This window comes from Primulina huaijiensis, chromosome 4 (genome assembly GCF_012295235.1).
Source record: "Primulina huaijiensis isolate GDHJ02 chromosome 4, ASM1229523v2, whole genome shotgun sequence".
NCBI lineage: Eukaryota > Viridiplantae > Streptophyta > Magnoliopsida > Lamiales > Gesneriaceae > Primulina > Primulina huaijiensis.
In genome coordinates, this window is record NC_133309.1 from 21,393,941 (window position 1) to 21,416,222 (window position 22,282).

At 34.8% G+C, this 22,282-nt stretch overlaps 3 protein-coding genes across 5 annotated transcripts; 1 reads left to right on the plus strand and 2 right to left on the minus strand.

The window, feature by feature from the left end:
- Window positions 1-5,358: 5,358 nt before the first annotated feature.
- Window positions 5,359-9,477, minus strand: LOC140975394 (zinc finger BED domain-containing protein DAYSLEEPER-like). Of its 3 annotated transcripts, XR_012174961.1 has the most exons (6): window positions 9,363-9,477; window positions 7,958-8,638; window positions 7,311-7,486; window positions 5,837-5,949; window positions 5,619-5,708; window positions 5,359-5,520 (listed from the first exon to the last, which is right to left on the minus strand). XR_012174961.1 is itself a non-coding variant. In XM_073439085.1 (5 exons), exons 2-5 carry the CDS (start codon window positions 8,611-8,613, stop codon window positions 5,673-5,675), a joined length of 981 nt encoding a protein of 326 aa, XP_073295186.1. In that variant the 5' UTR covers window positions 8,614-8,638; window positions 9,363-9,477; the 3' UTR covers window positions 5,604-5,672. The 3 variants fall into 3 exon arrangements, 2 of the variants coding, with proteins under 2 accessions (XP_073295186.1, XP_073295187.1); XM_073439085.1 differs by lacking the exon at window positions 5,359-5,520 and having other exon boundaries at window positions 5,604-5,708; XM_073439086.1 differs by lacking the exons at window positions 5,359-5,520; window positions 5,619-5,708; window positions 5,837-5,949 and adding an exon at window positions 5,968-6,591.
- A 2,459-nt stretch (window positions 9,478-11,936) lies between these two features.
- Window positions 11,937-16,716, plus strand: LOC140975395 (uncharacterized). Its single transcript, XM_073439087.1, has 10 exons — window positions 11,937-12,381; window positions 12,862-13,344; window positions 13,483-13,640; window positions 13,915-13,998; window positions 14,092-14,144; window positions 14,728-14,809; window positions 15,411-15,518; window positions 15,663-15,780; window positions 15,964-16,049; window positions 16,311-16,716. The coding sequence occupies exons 1-10, from the start codon at window positions 12,033-12,035 to the stop codon at window positions 16,533-16,535; spliced, it is 1,746 nt and encodes a 581-aa protein (XP_073295188.1). The 5' UTR covers window positions 11,937-12,032; the 3' UTR covers window positions 16,536-16,716.
- Window positions 16,717-18,935: 2,219 nt separating this feature from the next.
- On the minus strand, window positions 18,936-21,657 carry LOC140974749 (2-phytyl-1,4-beta-naphthoquinone methyltransferase, chloroplastic). Its single transcript, XM_073438230.1, has 7 exons — window positions 21,471-21,657; window positions 21,263-21,327; window positions 20,785-20,875; window positions 20,601-20,689; window positions 20,239-20,434; window positions 19,457-19,556; window positions 18,936-19,195 (listed from the first exon to the last, which is right to left on the minus strand). The coding sequence occupies exons 1-7, from the start codon at window positions 21,606-21,608 to the stop codon at window positions 19,095-19,097; spliced, it is 780 nt and encodes a 259-aa protein (XP_073294331.1). The 5' UTR covers window positions 21,609-21,657; the 3' UTR covers window positions 18,936-19,094.
- Between the last annotated feature and the right edge of the window lie 625 nt (window positions 21,658-22,282).

Here is a 22,282-nt window from a genome sequence, read left to right on the forward strand (position 1 = left end):
TTGGTCGTTTGTGATTTGGTTGAGTTTAGAGGTCGTACGAGAATTGACGGTGAAAGGTGCCAAAATGACTCTCGAAAGAGTGTTTTATGTTTTTGGAATTCCTTTCACCCATTTTCATGTTTTATAGTTATTATGAATATTTTTCAGTATGTTTGGGGTATTTTTAATCATGGTTAAATGTCGGTTTAATGTTGGTTCGGTTTGGTACTAAGCCATAATTGAAAAATTAGGTTGTTGGTCCTAATCGTCTCGTTTTTTTTTTGATTCGGTTGTCAAGTTTAAACAAAGATAATATTATTTGCATGTGTCACATATTAGAAGTAAGTCGCAACAAGCTTGGGAGCGATCCAACTCATCCGGTAAAACTAAGGTTATAATTATATTACGTGCATAAAAATATAAAATGTTTATTTTTTAAATATATGCTATATGTCTTGTGGCCACCTTATGTTTATGGGTTTGGAAGTCGGTAGGCGCAACCGAGGACCTCTCCACCCGATGACATACGACCGGTTTACGATTATGTATGGGTACGGATATCCAGTCCAAGGGCTGTGGTGATCTCTACCGCCCAGTATACTGTGGTTTAGTCTGATCAGGTGCTCACGTTATGTTATGGGTCACTAGCTTAGAAACATAATCTCTACCAGAAAATTATGATATGTTATGACAGAGCTCTATGGAGCAAAGCTTTTACGTATGATTTTCAGAGATGCACGTAGTTATAATTATTCATGATACGACTCTCACTGTACGCTTTACGATACCATATTTTTACGTTGCATGCGATTTTATGATATATTTATTTGTTATTCACGATATATACATGTTGAGTCTTTAGACTCACTAGACTTGATTGTTGTAGGTACTGATTAGGCCGAGGCCGAGGGCGAGGGCGGAGACCAGTGAGTTGGCTTGAGACAGCGGTAGTAGGAACCCAAGGACCTCATGTTTTAGTTTATGCATGTTCTTATGTTCAATCTCAGTTTTAATACGTTGGATATATTTTTAAGTTGTTGTTTGAAAACAATATTTGCTTCCACTGTTAATTTAAAGTTAAAATTATTTACATGTTTATTTTATAAATGAGGCAATATAATTATTTATTTAGAAAATTTTTAATAATTCCGCTAAAATATGAATACTAAATACGGGCCTTTACAATTCATATCCCTAGTATCCCCTTTTAAGCCTAAAAAAAAGATCGAATGGAGTGTGTCAAAGACATACAATTAGTCCCCATTCGTATTCCTTCAAAATCCCACATCAACTACCCAATTTTAGCTTATACACTATTCATCTACCTTAATTTTGAGAGAAATAAACCCCTTTAGCGCTTTAAAATTCTCAATAACTCTCATGTGTTGATAATTGATAAAAAAAATTGGAGGAGTTTGAAAAAAAAAATCATGAAGAAATGGAAGGAGAATGATGAAAAGATATATATAATTATAAAAGAAAAGGAGGAGCAATGAATGTTGTATGATGTGGTGATTGAAAAAGCTAAAAAGGAATGTTGTTGAAGATTGAAAAAAGCTGGAGGAAGAGAAAAAAAAAATATGGGGGAATATGAACGAAAGTACAAGAAAGATGAAAAAGTTAGATGGAGGAATGATGAAATTCAATAGAGGGAGGAAGATAAGAGATGAAAGAGTGCGCTATATCATTAAATTGTTTATTCTCTCTCATTTTGAATCTCCTTAACTTTATTGTAGCCGTGAGCCGTGACCTAACATTATAAACTTGAAAAGCGGGTCATATTCTTCCAACATTTAGTGGAGAAAAGTATTAAAGACAAGCTTATGGAGAGTTTTATTCAAAAAAAAAAATTCAGAAAATATGAGCACTCCTTGAACTAAACACCTTTGAGGAATATGAGTTTTGACTTCCACAGTACACACGTCTCATTATCTTGATCTTTTCTAGTGAATGTTTGAGTTTTAAAGTTGCAACGAAAGTAAATATTAAGATTTTTGACATGTGATCTTTTGATTGAGTTTGACGGAATTTAGTAGGTTGAAAAGTGTTGATTGTGTCAATTTTGTGGTGAATCATTGAATATTCATTCGTTATATTTTTATTCTCTGATTTGTTCGAGGACGAACAAAGGCCAAGTGTGGGGGGATTGATAAGGCCAAATCGTACAAAGATTTTAGGGATTTGATTTTATAATATTTGTCCTTATCTTGAATTTTTATCCCTAATTATGTGATTATTTGAATTAATAATTTTAGATTTGAAAAAAAGTGAAAAATGTTTAAATTGAGAGATAAGATAAAATAACTAGACTTAAAAGGAAACAAAATATCAAAAGAAAGGAAATAAAATATTCTTATATTTTATTCCTTGATGATATTGAATTTTTTGAAGAATCTATGTAAATCTTGATAAAGATCTTATCTACACTTCTTTTTATTTGAGATGGGCTTAAAAAATATTTGAAGGAGGAGGCCCATTGATAAAGATAAAAGAAGGCAGAAGCGTACAGTGAGAGGGGAAAGACGGAAGTGCAGAACAGAAGGCTACTGTGAAGTAATACCAGCACGGAAGAAAAACATAAGGGAGGAAGATTGAAGGCAGAAGCAGGAGGAATTCCTCACACACGCTACAAATCATTGAGAATTCTTTTCATTCTTTCTCAATTATGTTTTCTTCATTGAATTTAAACAGGGATTTGCACTTTATTTTAAATTTATGGAGTGGATTTTTATAGATTAAGGCCACGATAGGGCCGAGACAGATTATTTTTTATGTTTTAAGTTTGATTCTAGTCGATTATTTATTTTATTCATTGATTGATGTCATTTATCACGTGTTCTTTTAATCTGGCTAATTAAATAGAATATTTGTTGGTTGATCTAAAATCGGAAGGTGGTAGATTAATATTTGCTTCAGACATCAATCAACACATTGTTAAACCGACTAGAAATAGTATTCGATTTCAATGTGCGACTTTAGGTTGAAAAACTGGAATTTCACAGCGATATAATGCGGTTGAATCTAATTAAATTCAGTTAGGAAGAATTGGACTGTTAGATTTAATTAGGTTTATTAATTCGAGGAATCGTTCAATAAATAATTTTGGGAGCTCCGTCGTGAATTAAATAATTAAGATATTGAATATGAATTTGACACGTAGATTATAAGTTGTCTCGGTACCGTTGTGCGCCTTAGTCGTTTCTAAATAATTTGAATTTTTGTCTAATTTAATTTAATAATTTAGATTTTTTTGCTTTAGTTAATTTATTTAAATTTTTTAATTTAGTTTTAATTAATTTATCTCCCCTCATTCGAATTTTATTAGCCTAGATTAGGAAAAATAATTCATATTCTAGTATTTAAATATCGATCTCTGTGGGTACGATACCTGGACTCATCTCCAAATACTATAACTTGACCTACTCCGCTTGCTAGATTTATTCCCAACCGAAATCGTCGGTCAGCTATCAAGTTCTCTTCGGAAATTAAAGAAGAAGAGGAGAATTTCCTATCTGCTACCAATTCTTGGATGTGGACCGGAGATAAGGTTCCTCAAATTTGTAAGACCGGGAAAGAGTGGGTTGTGAAGGAAGACTAGGGAGGAAACCGGTCAAGCAAGAAGGAGGAGCCGGAAGGTTAATATAGAAGAAACGTCCTTTCCATCCTTTCTGGGAGGAAGGAATATCGTCAAGAAAGCGGGCGTTTAGCTGGGCAAACAAGGAAAAAGAATTGTCCCCAAGCCGACAGACAAAGAAATAATGAAGAACAGGAGGAATAATAAGGAGGTTGTACATCCTAAAAAGCACGTATGTCGAAGCCATAATCCGGAAGGAATTCGGATGCAGTTGGTTCACATGGACACCGAAAAATTCGGCTATCTCGATTTAAAAGGAAAGAATTGGGAATCGAAGACCAATTCTGATATGATCCCGGAAGAAAGTAGTGAAACCAGAGGGAGGGTGATCGGCCCTATCAGAGGGGCCAGGAATCAAAATAGGGAAAGAAGAAGGGATAGAACCAAGAGCCCGATGTTCTTCGTCGGCTCCCGAGCGCAAAGTGCTACTCATAGAAGAAAACCAAGGAACTCCAGAAATTATATAGTGAGAAAAGCTGGAAGCCCAGGTTTTGCCTTTGTCCTTACCTTTCTTCAGGGGTCGGGAGGCAGAAGGTTTGGGTTTTTGTTTTCTAGGTTCTAAGGAAGAAGAAGGGACTGGTTTTCTAGAAATAAGGGAGGAATCGTAGGGAATCGCCGCAGATTCATACTCCGGTGAACCGCGAGCGTTCGCTCTAGAAATAGATGAGATAGAGTTAGACATTTTATAGGAAATGGTGAAGAACGAGAAAATTTATGAGTTGGTTGAAGGATTGAAAGAGATGGTAGCGGTCGCCGGAGGAGAAACACAGCACACCGAAAAAGTGAGAAAAGTTGGAGAGGATGCGAGAGTGAAGAAAGTGTTAAGTGGGGAAGGTTCGTTGTTTTGTATAGGTAAAAGGAATTGATCTCAACCTTTGATCTAAAAAAAAAGGCGGTCATGATGCATATTGGAAATTGTGCATGGATATGAAAGGATAGGCTCGGAATTCGAAGCATCTCAGACTGTTCACCTTTTCGAAATTCGAAATGTTTTGGGCCGTTCAAAATTCTAAGGCATACGTCATCATGACATCAGTCATACCAACCCAATATGAAACGACAAAATTTTCCATGACTGGGAACAAGAGAGAGTGATCGGAACATCGAGAAAGACTCTAGCCCGAATATTTAGAGAGGGAGTGGTGATACCACTGGGGAGGCCCGGGACATGGGTATTAGGTGATCCCGGGTCACGGATCAAGTTATGATAAGTTTTGGGCTAATCCGACAAATATCCGGGCAAATGAATGCCTGAGATATCATCCCCTCGGGTAGGGTTGTAAACGATCCAAACCAAACCAAACAGTAGCAGGCTTGAGCTTGGTTCGTTTAAGATTGTTTGAGGCTCGAGCTCGATTCGAGCTTCTATTATCAGGTTCGAGCTTGGTTTGTATTGAAATTACTGAGCTCGAGAAAAGCTCGAGCTCGGCTTGTTAAAAGCTCGTTTATCATGTTAATCAAGCCGGCTCGAGCTTGATTCATTAATAGCTTGTTTATCATGTTTAACAAGCCTGGCTTGAGCTCGGCTCGTTTTCGAGCTCGTAAAGCATATAATTGAGCTCGAGTTTGAGTTTGAGTTTGAGTTTGAATTTGATTCGAGCTTGTTAAAAATTAAATATATCTATAAACTAATTTTAAATCAAACATAAAAATATAAATTCATTCATAAATAACCAAAACGACACAAATAAGAGCTAAAAAAACATAAATCAGTATATTATTGAACATTCCAAAACCATACATATAGAATATTCATTATACACTAATATCACCATATAAATAACAATGAAATAATTTCACCCTTTTAATATTTCAACTAAGTCTGATGAGAAAGTAGAGAGGACGTTAGAGAATCCATTAAAATCAGGAATTACAAAATCATCTCCAATAACAACTAGTCAACTACCCTGCAAAGTCCATAATAACAATTTTTAATAAAAATGAGTTATCAATTTAATCAAGAAGAAAACAATATATTTAAATTTAAAAAAGAAATAAACTTTACCAATTTAACGGAAAAAAACTTTATAAGAGCTCTTGATAGTTGATTCCAATTATTTTAAGTCAAATGAATCTCTTTAAGCTCCAAATTTCCCTTTTACATACAAACACAAAAATTCAATATGTTAGACATAAATAACCAAATTTGATGAAACACAATAAATTAGATATATAACACATAATTAATAAATACATAATTAAATTATATATCAATTTACTTACTTTTGCTTTTCTCTTGATTTGGTAACGAGCACGTAACAAATCTTCTGCACAAAGCAACATTTGAGCTGTCTCTCCTCCCAAACTGGCGCGATATGGATCGATAACTCTACCACCTGCACTGAAAGCTGATTCAGAAGCCACAGAAGTTATTGGAATTGATAGTACATCACACGCCATCTTTGACAAAATCCTAAACTTTAAGTTGTTCATCTTCCACCATGACAATGCATCAAATTCTTGATCATCTTCACAAAAAACAACTCCTTCCTCAAAGTATACTTCAAGCTCAGACTTCACTTGCTCTACACTATCAACATTCTTAATGTAGTTGGCAAATTGTGCCCTTACTTTACCTTTTGTTTTTCCACTAACAATACTACTTGTATAATTAGAGCTTTCTTTTTTACTCTCACTTTGAACATCTTTTTCGCCAATATTTTTTTTGTGAGCCTCAACATATTCATTATACAAGTTACGCAAGGTCTCACGAACTGTAACGATATGCTCAACTACATCAACTTCAGAATATATCTCTGGAAAGCACCATTCAATCAACTTCATCTTATTCCTTGGATCTAATACTGCCGCTATAGAAATTAACAAGTTACCATCACCCTAATATTTATCAAATTTATTCTTCATCTTCTTAATCATATCTGGCATGAAACTATCTTCACCCACATTTGTATTCTTCAATAACTTTTTTATGTTATAGAGTTCAGGAAGAAACAAATTCGAAGTCGGATATTCTGAACCTGAAACAAGGTAAGTAATTTATTAGATTTTCAAAAAATAAACAATATATGAAGAACCCTAATATTCAGAAACTCAGACAAACATTCATATTGTTTTGTTACATGAATATAATGGTAGGATCTTGAGAATTAATTTATCGGAGAAGCCAAAACCAAAAGAACTCCTATATCCAGAAACTGAACACAAACGTTTCTCCTAAACTCTTGGTGTCTTAAAATCAAGAAGTGAATGAAATGTTATTCTTAACTTTAAAATACTGTAGATTTGTAGTGACTGATGAAGAAAAGTGACTGATTCTTAAATTACTTAATCAACTTCTGCCAACCCTTTTCACCATTTTAGCAAACCTTTCCTAACATATTCCATTCATTCTCACAGAATTTTAATTTCCCATTTCTTCCAAAATCAGCAGGAAAATAAAAGATGGCTCGTGGTAAGATCTAGATCAAGAGAATAGAGAACCAAACAAACAGGCAGGTGACCTATTCCAAGAGAAGAAATGGGCTTTTCAAGAAGGCGCAGGAGCTTACTGTTCTTTGTTTCTTGAAAGGAATTCTTGTTTTTTATATGTTTTTTTGTGACCAAAAACAAGCACTACATGTAGCATGTTAGCCCCATTATTTTGACAGGAACCCAATGCAATGAAGTAGCTAGCTAGAATAGGAACACAACGCAATATAGTAAGGAACAAGTTTAAAGTTGGATATTCATTCATTACCTGAAATGATGTGGGTGACTTCATTAAATTCTTCAAGAAATGAACAAACTACAATAACCTTATCCCAATCCTCGTCACTTGGCAAAGAGTTATAAGTAGGATCCCGTTGTTGATATCTTGGAAAAACATCTTTGAACTCCAAAGCAGTAGACAACATGAAATATGTCGCATTCCACCTAGTGCAATAATCCATTATAAGTTTCTTTGAAGATAATTGCAATTGTTTTGCGATTTCACTGAACATTTTTATACGGTGTTCTGATGCAGATATGTGTTTCACAGTGTCACGCACATTGGAAATTAGATTTTGGATCTCTGAAAGACCATCTTGCACCAAAATATTCAAGATATGAGCACAACATCTCACATGGAACAATTTTCCACTAAGATGAATGCTGTTTTTGTAAGAAAGATTCTTTTTTAACAATCAAATAGCTACATCATTGTATACAGCATTATCAACTGTGACTGTCCACACCTTGTTTTCAATTCCCCATTCTACCAAACACTTATTCAACACATCACAAACAACAATACCTGTATGTGGTGGTGGGACTTCACAAAAATTCAAATTTTGTTTTTGCAAATTCCAACTAGAGTCCACGTAATGACAAGTGACAACCATATATGAAACTTTTTGATCAGACCTCCATAAATCAGTAGTCACGCTGACCCTATTCACTTGCTTCAGTTCTGCCATTAATTTTCTCTTTTCTATTTCATAAGAAGTAATACAATCTTTCCTTGTCGTGGCACGACTGATTTTTTCATAATGTGGTGTAGCATTCTTCATCAATAAGTTGAACAATTCATACTCTGCAAAGATGAATGGTAGTTCATGAACAACAATCATGTGAGAGAGAATCTCTCTGATCTTTGCTTGATCATATTTGAAGTTATGCACTGTACTAACTGTTTCTGATTCTGAAATGGTTGGGATTACACTTAAATTTTTTTGCCCACTCTCATTCACCTTCTTCCTTACACAGCCTTTGCTATGCCTAATCAAATGTGATGTAACACCCGAATTTTTATTATATGCCAACCGATGTTTACAATGAATACATTCAGCCTTCGTCAACCCATCTGCAAGAGTAATTACTTTAAAATCCATCCATACTTTAGATGTGCGTTTCCTTTTCTTCGGACCATATGGATTAGTATCATCATCTTCAATATTATCAAGTTCAACAGCATTCTTGCTTTGAGAAGCTTCATTTTCGTCATTTGTACTTAGTTGAACTCCTCCCATAACTGGAGTTGTGCTCGATTCTTGAGCAGATAATGTGTTTGGAGTTGACATGTTTGGATTATATGAACACCAGTAACTGCATCATTAGTACAAAAACAATACTTTATCAAAATTTTCAAAGTGTTTGCAAGTATAAAATGGAGACTCTGTTGTGCAGGCTTTAAGTTGAAGTAATGAAAGCAAGAACGTAACATATTTTCATTTTTAATATGCACAAGAAGTTAGTCTGTGACAGAGAATACATAATTCCACATGTTTTAACATGTCATGCTGACTTATGCTATGTAGGGATGAAATCCTGGCATCCAGTCCAGAAGGATGAAGGAACAAATCAACACTTCAATATTACTTCGTAATTCACACAAGTAATTCAAGTGGCAACACTAAAGAGCAATAGTTTTCGAGTGATTCACTGTATAAAAACAGTGACTTGAGCATCCTATTTCTTTTATTTCTCTTTGGGCATTTTAAAATTTTCTTTGCCTCATAGATCAAAATCATCGCTTCTTCCACCGCTACTCTTAAAAGTTTGATAACCACGGGATACAAGAAATGAAAAGCCAACTCTGATCACTTCACTTCAAATCAACAAACACGTAAATTAACAAACGTAACCGAATGTGCATATCATAATAATGGGATTTTGTGGAATGAATCAGGATACCTGATGACAAGTTTTCCCGTTGACGGAATCATAACCAAGAGGTGTATGTTAAAAAAATGCATACAAAAATGTATGAACAGGTTTTGACCTGCTTTTATAACCAAGAGGTGTATGTTAAAAATTGTGAAAAATTTACCGAGTTTGAGAGCGCGGCGTAGAGAAGATTTTTTCGTTCTTCAATGGAGAGGCCGAGCAGAGGAGGCGGCGTAAGAGATTAGGTCTGAAGTAGAAGTATTTTGATTAGGTTTGAGTGTAGCAACGTGTCAGCCACTCAATTCATAAATTTTTATATAAATAATGTAATTAAATAATAAGATAATAAAGGTGATATAAAATATATAGATAATATAAAAACTTAAAAATAAAAATAATAATGTGATTCTCAAATTTTAAAAAATATAAGTTACATGTAATGATGTAAATCATTTTTTATATGAGTATAATTATAAATAGTGAGTAACGTGTTATTAAAAATCAAATATTAATAGAAGCTAAAATTGGGTGAAATTCAAATAAGATCTTAATAGAAGTCAAATATTAATAGCTATATATTATGTTATATAAGGGTATTTTTAAGATACTATAAAATACACAATTCTAATTTGGTGAAATTAAAATAAGATCTTAAAAAATAAATTGGAATTCCTACACCATTTGGTGAAATTTATTTTATTTATTGCATTTTATAGAACATTTTAGTATAATGATATGCAAATAAGATTAAAAGTGTAATTGTGACTGAATGGTGTGAATTCATCATTTTTTCAAACATGTCTTGTGTTCAATTCCTTCAATTGACATTAATACTAATATTTTTATTTGTCAACACAACAAATGAGCCAAACTCAAGCTTACGAGCCACCTAAACGAGCCGAGCGCGAGCTCGAGCTTACGAGCCACCTAAACGAGCCGAGCTCGAGCTCGAGCTCGCGAGCCTCTTTTCAAACATGTTTGCGAGCTCACGAGCCGAATATCCTTAAGCTTGAGTTTAGTTTGATTAAATTTTCGAGCTCAAAATCGAGCTCGAGCTTGGATTGATTTGATTAACGAACAAACTCAAACGAGCTTTTTATCGAGCCGAGCTTCGAATAGCTCGCGAACCGTTTGGTTCATTTACATCCCTACCCCCGGGTTACCAGAAGCCCAGGCTTCCAGAAGAGTTCCCGGGTGATGGCTTTCTACTCGGGTTGCCTCAATAATAGCACCTCACTCGAGTGCACAAGTATGAGATACCTTATCTTGGTAATTATTACTGAAAAAATCGCATGGATTTGACAAGGCGAAAGAGACAGTTTTGCGTGTCAGAAAAGCAGGATACGGGCAACCATTTTGCTATAATCAGTAAGTGGGTACTGAAAACAAGACCATCATTGACTTTCTTTCTATAAATACTAGGTTTGTTTAAACATTAAGGTATTCATTCACATATATATATATATATCCCACATCATTTATTCTCTAGAAGAGACACCATTGATACATCATTTCTCTTTGCTACATGGTTTTTTCCTCATTTACCTGCTGACTTTAACATTGGAGTGGCCACGCCGGTCATCCTACTAGCGCCCATTCACGTGGTTATCTTCTTGTTTGCAGGACAGCACCAGCTTTTCTCGGGAGAAAAATCTCTGGTTTGGACACATCTCGTTGTGCTCTCATCTCTCATCATTTTTATAACTCGACCCGGTGAAATTGCTCACGCATCTTGCACCCATTTTTACCCGGTCACATCAGTAACTATTTTTCAAAACTTGAAATTTAAATCGAGGACTTGCAGTTCGGTCATTTATATGTTAACCATAGTTTAAGAAACCGGACCAAGGGTTGAATCGGAAAATGTGTAAATCATATGGAAAAAATTATTTGATATTTTAAGTAATCTACTATGTTATTTGATCCCAAATAAACGTTTGTTTTTTTTTTTTGTTAAAATCAATGACCTAAATTTTATAGACCATCGGGTTATTTTTTTACTATAAATTTTTTTGTGTAATCATAAAAGGGTTGAAAAATTTATGAACAATATTTTTGTATGGATGCAGTCAAATGATTGTTGTTGTTGTTGTTGTTGTTGAAACCGCATATAATGATATGTAGCTCTGAGCTCACATGTCTTTTTACATATGAAAAATTGATACGAAACATTGAAATTATAATACTAATATATGATATTTGAATATCAATTCTTCCGGATCTTATAAAAAAAACAAGATTTTGAGTATAAACATTTTCTCCTGATAGGGACTGGCCTCAAACTCAAGTTTAAGTTTGAAGATTTAAAGATAACTTACTCTATGATTAAACCTTTTATATTTTCTTTGTTGAATGGCTTAAAGCATATTAATGAGTTGTAACACATTCATGTTAGTTGCGGGGTCGATTAGTTTTCAAAACTAACTGATTTTCACACATATCATTTCATAAACCATGATCTAACATTAACCATATTTATCTAAGTTTTCAATAGACTACCTCATCTTTCCACTCATTTCATTATCCTGTCAATATAAATTATGTCAGATTAAGATCGTGTTTGATCTCTTCTTCACATTATCAAATCATATTAGACGTCTCTCTTGGATCTTATCTTTTGTGAGACCGCATCTAAATAACTATAAATGAATTACCCGAATTCTCTCCAATATATTTACCCGAACCCGAAAAATTATCCAAATTACCAAACTTTTTCAGTCCAATGAGCCAATAATTATTTTATTTTTTTTTAATTCCTCCATAGCCATTTTCTAGCTGAACTGCCAGTCCTCGGATTGATCTTGAATCCCAACAGAGCAGAAAATCATAGGAAATGGAAGTTCTTTTCAATGCAAACCCTGTGCTGCCTCCAATTCAGGCCATCAAATTCCATCAACAAAATCCCACTCCCAAATCATCCCTTCGCTGGCCTCTTGCATGGAAAAAACGGGGCCGTTATGCTGTTAAGGTTGCTCTGGATTCGGCTGCCTTGGAAGAACTCGGGCTGCCCGAATCCGACTCTCGGAACCCGTCGGTTTCCACGTCGTACCGGAATCCGAGGCTCCCCAGGCCGAATCAGACTGTTCTGGATGCACAGACTAAGGTCTGCACCGGCCCCACTCAGACGAAGCCTCTCAGTGGGGAACAAGCTTTCGAGGTTCTTGATACCATTCTAAAATCGGGTAATTTTTCTTTTGGTCAGATAGTTCTGTTCTTCCGATCCTTGGTTGACTTTCTACTTATGGGAACGGAACTACGGACTTTATTTGGCTACAAGATTGTTTTTTTTTTTTTAATTATTCAAAGATTTTGTAATCTCAACAGTTTTTTTTTTTTTTTTTTTTTTTTTTTTTTTTNTGATATAAATGACTAATTTACATCCCATTCCCCAAATCATCAAACTTTTTCAAAGATCAAACAATTCTGAAGTACAATGATCTTAATCGACTTGATCATAATGGTGAACCAAAACACCTATAGATTGTGAAAAAAATTTGGTTTTCAGAAAGAAAAAAAAAAAAGAACAAGCAAAAAAAAAAGTCATGAAAGTATTGCTGCAATGTTTGCTTCTGTGGCCTTCTGGTATTGGTTAAAAGCTTCCAGTTTTTGTTCAAAACCAGCTAAAGTAGAACTGTAATAGCTTCCCGTTTATTCAAAACCAGCGAAAGGAGAACTCAAAGATGAAGCAGCAGTATCCAATGCTCAAGTTGGGGCATTTTTTGCTGCAATGACAATTCGAGCAAATGCCTTTCCAGAGCCAACTCAATGGAGTGAAGGTGAAAGGAGAGCGATGACTTATTATTGGCCACACCTAGTTAGAGTACTGCCTCCAGATATAATCTTTCTAGCTGACCCTGATGGGTCGAATATGGGAGTTAGTAGTTCAATAGGCCCACAATTTGTTGGTAATGGGACTTCCGAGATGAGATTGGTCGGTGCCCTCAGGGAAGTTTTGGCTGGTGGTCATTTGGGGTACGAGGAGGTTCAAGGTGTGTTGAAGGAAGTTCTCCCTTTTAGTGTAGAAGATAAGAAATCGGAACCTGTAAGTGAGGCACTGCTATCGGCATTCTTAATAGGCCAACGCATGAACAGGGAGACAGATCGCGAGCTTAAAGCTTATTGTCTTGCATTTGATGATGAGCTCGGTAACTCCCTTGTCAACTTGCTATTACATGAAAACTGAATATTCACATGCTCATTTATTCCTTTTTTATATCCTGTGGGATTTTCAAATGTCCACAGATGTCTCTCCTAGTGATATTTATGTCTGTGTATGTGATCAGGTCCAGCTCCCATTGTCGATGTTAATTCTTTGACTCATTATGGTGAACCCTATGATGGCAACACCCGCTACTTCAGAAGCACACTCTTTGTTGCTGCAGTTAGATCCTGTTACGGTGAATCTTGCTTGCTTCACGGTGTGGATTGGATGCCACCTAAGGTCATAAATTAGTTTTTTTTTTTTTGCCATTCAAATGCGATCTCCTCTTTTAAAAATTACCCCTAACATTTAACTGCATACTACCATGATTAATTTGCAAGCTGAATGCTTCTACCAAATGCATGATGTCATCTACAATATAATATATTTTCGAAGGGATTTTATACATATTAAATGTACATTTACTTTTGAATTTTGATGATTCTGGTATCTGACTTTCATATGAGAGACTTTTTTATGTCACTTCCTTGAGTTTCAAGTTCGAAATTTTCAGGGGGGCATTACAGAAGAACAAATGCTGAAGTTCATGGGTGGAAGCACGTGCTTAACTCCTGTGCAAGCGAAAAAGCTTATTGAGGTCTCTTCCTGTTTATAAATGTGTAAGCGTGTCTGTGCATTCACATATTTAGCTTAAGTTGTTACATGATTACAACACAATTTTTTGGTTCAGGATGAAGATATTGGTTTTGCATACTTAAGTCAACGTGAGGCCCATCCATCTCTGTATGTCAGCTAACTAGTTACATCTGATGCACTTTTTTTCATTTATTGTTGTATTGAAATGTCATTCACCTTCTACCACATGTTTAAAACTATTCAAGAATCAAGAGTTGCTGTAGAAAATGAATTTGAAAGAATTATATTCCATTACAATCATGTCAAATAGTTGGTCATTTTAAGGTTTCAAAGTGTCAACGAATCGGAAAAGTAATCTTATCACTTGAAATATTTTACCCTACATTTTGGGTTTATCAAGTTGATTACTGAATTGTCAACCTTAATTTCTTTGTTTTAAGTACCATAGTCTTGACAACTAGAATATTTTTTTATCGAGTTTTGTAATCATGGAATATTATCATTGTTATCGTGGTGTCTGTCTTTATAGTCTTCTGTTATATGAGTATTTGAAAGTTCAACACATTCTGATCTTATTATTAGTGATTGTTGTCATATGGAATGATGGTATTAGATGTGTACAAGGGTAGGACACTGACAATGTAACCTTTACTGTAAGATTCTATTATTTCATCTTTATTGAGATGATGGAGTACCTAAGGCGTTATTGTTTAACTCATTTTTTTTGCAGATCTTCGTTGATTGGGTTGAGGGAACATATAAAGAAACGCCCACCTCTAGCAACAACTGAAAAAGTTCAACAATTTGTACGGGTAAGCCCTCTTGCTAGGTTCATGTATATTAAGTTATGGCTATAATTTCATTTTCAGTACCTAAATTTTTCCATCAAATCAACTTTGGTACCCATGCAATTTTGTGTTCAATATAACTAGATAAATCATTTTAATCCTCCGTTATCTTCTAGACCAAAATTAACGAAAATGACATGGATGCAGAATAACTTCATTTTTACATGTCGAGTAATCATATTCGGTCTCCCACTTTTCACACTAGTCAATGTTGTTCCTAATGTACCTGAATCAGTTTATTTTAGTCCCCACGGTGACCTTTCTTTCTATCTATGCATATTTATATTAATGTATTCTGATAATGAAATTATCACTTGAGTTATTCGATAGCCTATCTGTACCACCGTATATTGCTCCTAGCCTTTGGAAGGATACTTGGGTTGTGTCAGTGCTATAAATTAAGGTTTACTTCCCCGTATCCCCAGTTTGACAGCTGTTTAACTATATCCTGCTTAATTCATCCGAGGCGATCTAATATGGGTGTGTCTCCTTCCAGCTTCTTCGTAAATATAAGCTTTCCAGTTATTTACCTTTTTTTTAATTCTGATCGCTTGTTCCTCTGTAGGCTAGTGGTAAGGAAGCAATTGTTGCCGGATTTTATCATGAAGGATATGAGGAGTCACTTCTTATGCTGATGAGAAGAAGAGGTGTTCACTCTGGTTTGGTGGTGAAGGTAATTGAATGCCTAAAGCACTGTGTCCCATGATTTAGCAATCACGTGGATTTTGCAAATCAATAATGTCTGCTCAAATTTGATTATTTTTAAGTTTATAAGAAGATCGATTTTCTAATATTTTAGTTGATTAATGAATTTCAGGGCGAAGAAGGGGCTCTTTCAATGACTACGAGATTGCGATCACCGAATGCTTCAAAGGGACTGCCAGTTAATTACTGTTCAGGGTTCCGCTCACTGAATATGACACGTGCTGTTGATGGTGCGTTTCATTGTCGCCAATACTATCTAGATGTTATAATATTCTTACAAAACCAATTAAAAGAATTAGAGGTCTTTCGATGGCTGATGTTTCTTGTTCTATATTGAAGTGCCTCAAAATGTGCTAAATTCAGTTCATTATTGGGCTGGTGAGCTTATTATTTCTATCAATGTAATGTTATAGGAGTGTCTCGTGAAAGTTTCAATACCGTAGTGAACGCCAAGGATTATGGTTTTGAACCTACGGATACTCCCAGAACTGATAGATCAGTAAGTCATATCCTCTCTTGCAAACTATCAATTCTCTTTCTACCTCTTATATTTTACATCGATAATAAGTTTGTTCATAAGGCGACAAATCAATCTTCACTCTCTTCGTTACTGCTTTAGTGCTTTTATTGTGTGTCATAGTACAAGATGCGTTTTTTTATTCTCTTGTTTTTGACTGAATGTGGAAAAAGCGATCTGATTCTATTTAGCTGGTCTCACCCTGTATCTAATTCTGATGTTATTTTCCTGGAAATGTTTCAGGTGACGAGGAATATAGGATTGGGTTTAGCAGCTCTGCGCGGTGAGAAAGGTCCAGCATATGATCGAATTGTTTTAAACGCTGGCATGGTTGATCACTTACTCGGATGTGATGGTGCTCAGGATATATCCTCGGCCCTTGATAGAGCCAGAGAAGCCGTCGACAGTGGCAAGGCGCTTGATAGGCTTTTAAATTACATAAAGAAATCTAACCAAGTGATGAAATGATAATCTGTTGTCGAATTTCTTCTTATTGCCAAAGTTTTAGAGTTTGAGATTCACTTTCTATTCCACAGGTGATAAAAATGGGTATACATCGTCATCTTTTTTTTACATATTTGTCTACTGTAAAACGAAGCAGGAAATGCTGGAATTTTTATTTTCACAGTTCCAACTGGTTTAAGTTAAAGCAGTAAATGCTGGAATTTTTATTTTCACATTTCCAATTGGTTTAAGTTAGGGATGTAAATGAACCAAACCGTTTGTGAGTTATTCGAAGTTCGGTTCGATAAAAAGCTCGTTTGAGTTTGTTTGTTAATCATATCAAACTAAGCCCAAGCTCGATTTTGAGCTTGAAAATTTAATCAAACAGCTCAAGCATAAGGATATTCGGCTCGTGAGCTCGCAAACATGTTCGATAATAGGCTCTCGAGGTTGAGCTCGCGTCGTTTAAGTGGCTCCTAAGCTCGAGCTCGAGTCGTTTAGTGGCTCGTAAGCTTGAGCTTGGTTCATTTGTTGAGTTGATAAATAAAAATATTAGTACTAATGTCAATGGAAGGAATTGAATACAAGAAATGTTTGAAAAAATGATGAATTCACACCATTTAGTCACGATTACATTTTTAATCTTATTTGATTATCATTATACTAAAATGTTCTTAAAAATACAATAAATAAAATAAATTAACAGAAATACATCAACTTATTCTTTTTCCCAAAAAATTTACATAACCAAGTCATATACAAGTTGAGTAACTTTACTATTAGTCTGTGAAGGTTAATTAAAAATTTTACATGCTAAATTGATATGTCATTGGACATTAATCAATAATTTAAGTTAATTATGTCGAATTCATTTCATAATGATGTGCTGTCTTCGATCTACTATATTTAATGAATATTCTAGATGATTTTGGTGACATCACTATATAATGAATATTCTAGATGTATGATTTTGGAATGTTCAATAATATTCTGATTTATGTTTTTTAGCTCTTATTTGTGTCGTTTTGGTCATTTATGAATGAATTTACATTTTTATGTCTGATTTAAAATTAGTTTATAGATATATTTAATTTTTAACAAGCTCGATTCAAACTCAAACTCGAGCTCGATAAGTATCGAGCTCAATTCTATGCTTATCGAGCTCGAAAACGAGACGAGCTCAAGCCAGACTTGTTAAACAAGCTATTAATAAATAAAGCTCCAGCCTGGCTTGATTAACATGCTAAACGAGCTTTTAACGAGCCGAGCTCGAGCTTTTCTCGAGCGCAATAATTTCAATACAAACCGAGCTCGAGCCTGATAATAGAAGGTCGAATCGAGCTCGAGCCTCAAACAGTGTTAAACAAACCAAGCTCAAGCCTGAAACTGTTTGGTTTGGTTTGGATAGTTTACATCCCTAGTTTAAGTTATGAAATTAGTGAATACTGTACAGGATTGGCCTTATTTCTCTTTTGGATATTGGAGTTTCTTTGGGAATTAATAGAAATTCGAAGGCTAATTTATGCGTGTACAGGTTTATCTTCCCACTTCATAATATGCTTGCCATTTTGTTGAGGAAAACAGTATGAAAAGTATCCGGTCGTGTTCAATTCAAGTTAGTGAATGTTGGTTGAACCTTTGTTGTGAATTTATATGAATCCTTTGAATTTGCTTGTCTCAAGTTAGTGCTTCAAATATAATTTGTCCTAGATAATTGCTATTTAAACTTGTGCACAAATCTTTTATTCAAGCTAACACATTTAGGCCAAAATAAGATGGCTGGGTCGTTGGGCGGCATGTAGGGACCAAAACAACCTCCGCAGGGGTCACTACGAATAAAAATGAACATGAGAACATGTCAAATCACTCGGGTTCATCACAGCAAGTCAAGTCAGACTCATTTCTTCAGGCCAAGCCAGACTACCCGGGTTGATCCCATCAGGCCAGGCTATTCCACCACGCTATACCATCCTGACTGATCCTATCAAGTCAAAAATCTTTATAGGGAAAGTGCACATGTTTGCCCGATAGATTGTTTACCCAACTCACCCATCAACCCGGACATCATCGTTACCCGAAATAGCTCGTGAAGCTATGTTCATGTTTTCTTTAGTTTGAGTTTGAATTTGAATTAGACTTCCATCTCCAAACTGAAGTTTGACCTTCGTTACTTTGAAATAAATGAGCTCAAGCTCAATTTGGAGCTCGAATTTGAATTTGGAGCTCGAATTTGCAGTTGATCGCCGTAAGCGCAGTAATTGTAGCAGCTATTTTAGAATGCCATCTGTTTTTATATTTGAGAGCTAATCTTCTAATGTCAACTTCTTTTAGGTTCCAAATTCCAATGACAAAGATGAAATGGTGAAAACCCTTTACAATCCACGAGTTCTTTTAATGAAGCAACTAGCCAAGAATCCCGGCAAAGGTGTAAATTGACAATTTGTAAATAAACTATCTTTGCAAGCACATGCATTGATGTATAGATATAGAAACCAAGTATTGATGTCGAAACGGAGAATAAGTTACAGACATAAAATAAGCAAATTCACGGGACAAAAACCTCCACAGCAATCAAAGCCATCCCTATCGTGTGGTTACCAAATTTCCCATCAGTCCGAAATTAATCTCAAAATATTTCGCAGCTGAAAAGCCCGATTCCAAAGCAAGCTTCTCTAATTCGTCTCCTGCATCACAAATATGTAAGTCATGTTACATGGAACATCATAATGCAATTGCCATCTAACATGATATTATCATTTTTCAATCAAGCTTATTACACAGCAATGGTAGGGTATTATTAATTACCCCCATTGTCCGGGATGATATACTACTAGGCACATTGATTGAAACATGGTTTTTGGCCTTCTGTGTGATATTTGAGTTATTTCGTTGCCATTACCTATAACTTTTAGTACATCGATAAGCATTTGGACAAGACAACAGACCTGTCAAATACTCTCTAATTGAGTTCTTTAAGTATTGATATTCACTTGCAAGGTAATATCCGCTTGCAACAGGAACCACTACATTATCAAGAAGCCATTCCTGGAAAAGCAAATATTAACATAAATCTTTTGAAGGGAAGTTTGTATGGCGACACGAAAAAACCTTTAACCTCATGAGTACTATTTAAAGGGGCATGCTGTAAAACTTGAAAGTGATGTTTTTCAAATATATTTGCATGAAATATCTTGAAATAAACATATTACATTGCCCAACTAAAATTACAATCAAAGTGAAATAGTCATCATCTTGGAAACAATAATTGCTGTAAAACTGATTGTAGTTGAAAGACTTAATAGGTGTTTTGTAACTTCATGACACACCAAGTGACCAAGAGACAAAATGCAGTGAGTTTACTGTGCTTTGATATAAAGTAATAAATTTAGAAACATATTGACAAGCAATTTCTACTCAAAATTCAAACAGTTGCATATAGAACAACCAGTCCAGAAAATTGCAGAAATGGGCATTTAAAATCTGAGATAGGATGCATACATGCGGATCTAAATGATGTAGCAAATTAATACTTTCTAATTGTTGTATGCACATATTGTTTTAGAAAGCTATGCTTTAAAGGTTTAACAAAATCAAATCTCTTTTCTGCACGGCAAGATATCCAAAGATATCATCTAGAAAGTTGAAAATAATAGGAATATTATTCAGTGAAGGACTAAAATAAGAGAATGCTTACTTCGTAATAGCAATTCTGCACTGCTGATAATACCTGAATTAAAGTGGTAAATGGATGAGTGCTTTTGTTGAAGTCGAGAACAGATACTTTTGAACCAGGTTTTAAAACACGGCTAATCTCCATCAGACCTTTACGCCTATCTATTATATTTCTTAATCCATAACCAATTGTAGCAGCATCAAAAGTCGAGTCTGAGAAGGGTAGATCCACTGCATTTCCTTCGACCCACCTATAATGCATCAAATTTTGCCATTATTTTCAGAAAAAAAGAATTGATTTTTTTAAAGAACCAATGAGAAATTAATACATCCTTTCTTCTCTCAGGAAGATAACAAAAGAACTGACTTCAAAGAAAAAAACAAAAATAACAAAAAGAGCTAAAGAATCACACTTACTCAATGTTCTTGTAGCAGGCCTTCAATCTCTCCCGCTGGCGAGATTCAGCAACCTGTAATTGCTCTTTTGAGAAATCAAGAGCAATCACCTGTGAAATTGCCACCCCTAAGAAACAGACAAAAACATATAGGAAAACTGGTAATCTCTCTTCACCAGAAAATTCAAAAGATAAGTGCGCAAAACCTTTCCCTTAATTCCAACTTTCTCAGACAACAGAAAAGCCAAATCCCCACTTCCACAACACACATCCAACACAGTGTCTCCTTCTTTTGCTCTGTCAGAAAGAATTAAAGCAGAGATTTTTAATTCCTTCCAAATTTCCCTCTTACAAAACTGCGGAACACCTTTTATACTACTAGCATTTAATCAGAATGTAGCGCATCTTCCAATAAAGAACATAATGGGCAAGTAACAAATAACATTTGGACTAATCAAGTAAAAAAATTTGTACTCCAGCGATTCAAACTTGCACACCATCCATGAATCTAAAATGGGAATGAACAGATTCTCAGTTCAAGATAATCAAAAATCAAATCTTTATCCACAAAAGATCACAAAAGTTTATCCGCATACATCATGTACAAAATACATGTAACACCAAACCCATTCTTTGCCGCACACAGATTGATCCTTAAAGGGATAAAAGAACAAAAGTAAATACCCGCTCCAAGAAACAGCCATCCTCTTCCATATTCTGTGAAGCCCCAAACTCAACAAATCGTTCAACTGGAAAATTCGACATAAATCATTTGAAAACAAAACCCATTTCAGAAATGGATTAAAAAAGCCGATATAACAGTTTAATATGAAGCAGAACGAATCGAGGCAAATTTTTTGAAGTTGCGATACACAGAAATGGAGGCGCGCACGTTGTCATACACAGGCGCAATACGGTTAAAAAGCTCCTGGCGTTCGGCCGCGCACTGAACCGGTCGGAGATTGGACCGGGATAGCTGTCTATGCCGCGGCCAAGTAATAGAGGAAAGATTGAACTGAAGAGTAGCCATTTTCTCAGTGAGCTCACCGTCTTTGAACGCCTATGGGGTTTGCATTTTCTGTTTATTTTTATTATTTTAAAAATAAATATACTTTTTCCAAATAAATAATTATTATAATTTATAATTATTTTAATCGATTAATTGATTTTCGTATAAATAACTTATTATAAGAATAATAATCTTATGTTTTTTACTATTTATATCAAATATTACTGTTTGTTATAATAAGATATCAACATAAAATAAGATAAAAGAAATAATATTATTAATAATAATAAGATCGGTCGCATTCGGATCCCCTCCAAAAAAATTCAAATTTGCAGGGCTTGGTTATTTTAATGATATTTAATTAAAATATATGTAAAGATTTATTAACATGAACATCATAAAACGTTTAAAAATAAATTTTAGACCTAAAAAAAATTGTCATGAACACTGTAAATAGGACATGTCGAAAAACTCAGACAACATTTTTATATCGCAATAACTAAAATTAGGATCTCAACAAATTTAAATTCACAGAAACAAGCGCGGCAAAGAACAAAAATAATAAAAATCATTCAACCAAGTAAGAAAGCTGAAACATACGTAAATCCAGACAACGATATAAGATTCACAAAATATAATATAAACAATCGGAGGATCTCCCCGGTAAATATATAATGACTCCATAATACATATAA

Bases quoted from the DNA above. Each gene is read 5' to 3' on its own strand.
- LOC140975394 (XM_073439085.1), bottom strand. From the start codon at position 8,613: ATGTCAACTCCAAACACATTATCTGCTCAAGAATCGAGCACAACTCCA. The intron at 7,487-7,957 runs GTCTGATCAAAA...TTATTGCACTAG, and splicing joins GTGACTACTGATTTATGGAG to GTGGAATGCGACATATTTCA. The intron at 5,950-7,310 runs GTAATGAATGAA...CTTTCAGTGCAG, and splicing joins AGTCACCCACATCATTTCAG to GTGGTAGAGTTATCGATCCA.
- LOC140975395 (XM_073439087.1), top strand. From the start codon at position 12,033: ATGGAAGTTCTTTTCAATGCAAACCCTGTGCTGCCTCCAATTCAGGCC. The intron at 13,345-13,482 runs GTAACTCCCTTG...GTATGTGATCAG, and splicing joins TGCATTTGATGATGAGCTCG to GTCCAGCTCCCATTGTCGAT. The intron at 15,781-15,963 runs GTGCGTTTCATT...GTAATGTTATAG, and splicing joins TATGACACGTGCTGTTGATG to GAGTGTCTCGTGAAAGTTTC.
- LOC140974749 (XM_073438230.1), bottom strand. From the start codon at position 21,608: ATGGCTACTCTTCAGTTCAATCTTTCCTCTATTACTTGGCCGCGGCAT. The intron at 21,328-21,470 runs GTGCGCGCCTCC...CGAATTTTCCAG, and splicing joins TTGCGCCTGTGTATGACAAC to TTGAACGATTTGTTGAGTTT. The intron at 20,876-21,262 runs GTATTTACTTTT...TCTTTCTGACAG, and splicing joins ATGGCTGTTTCTTGGAGCGG to AGCAAAAGAAGGAGACACTG.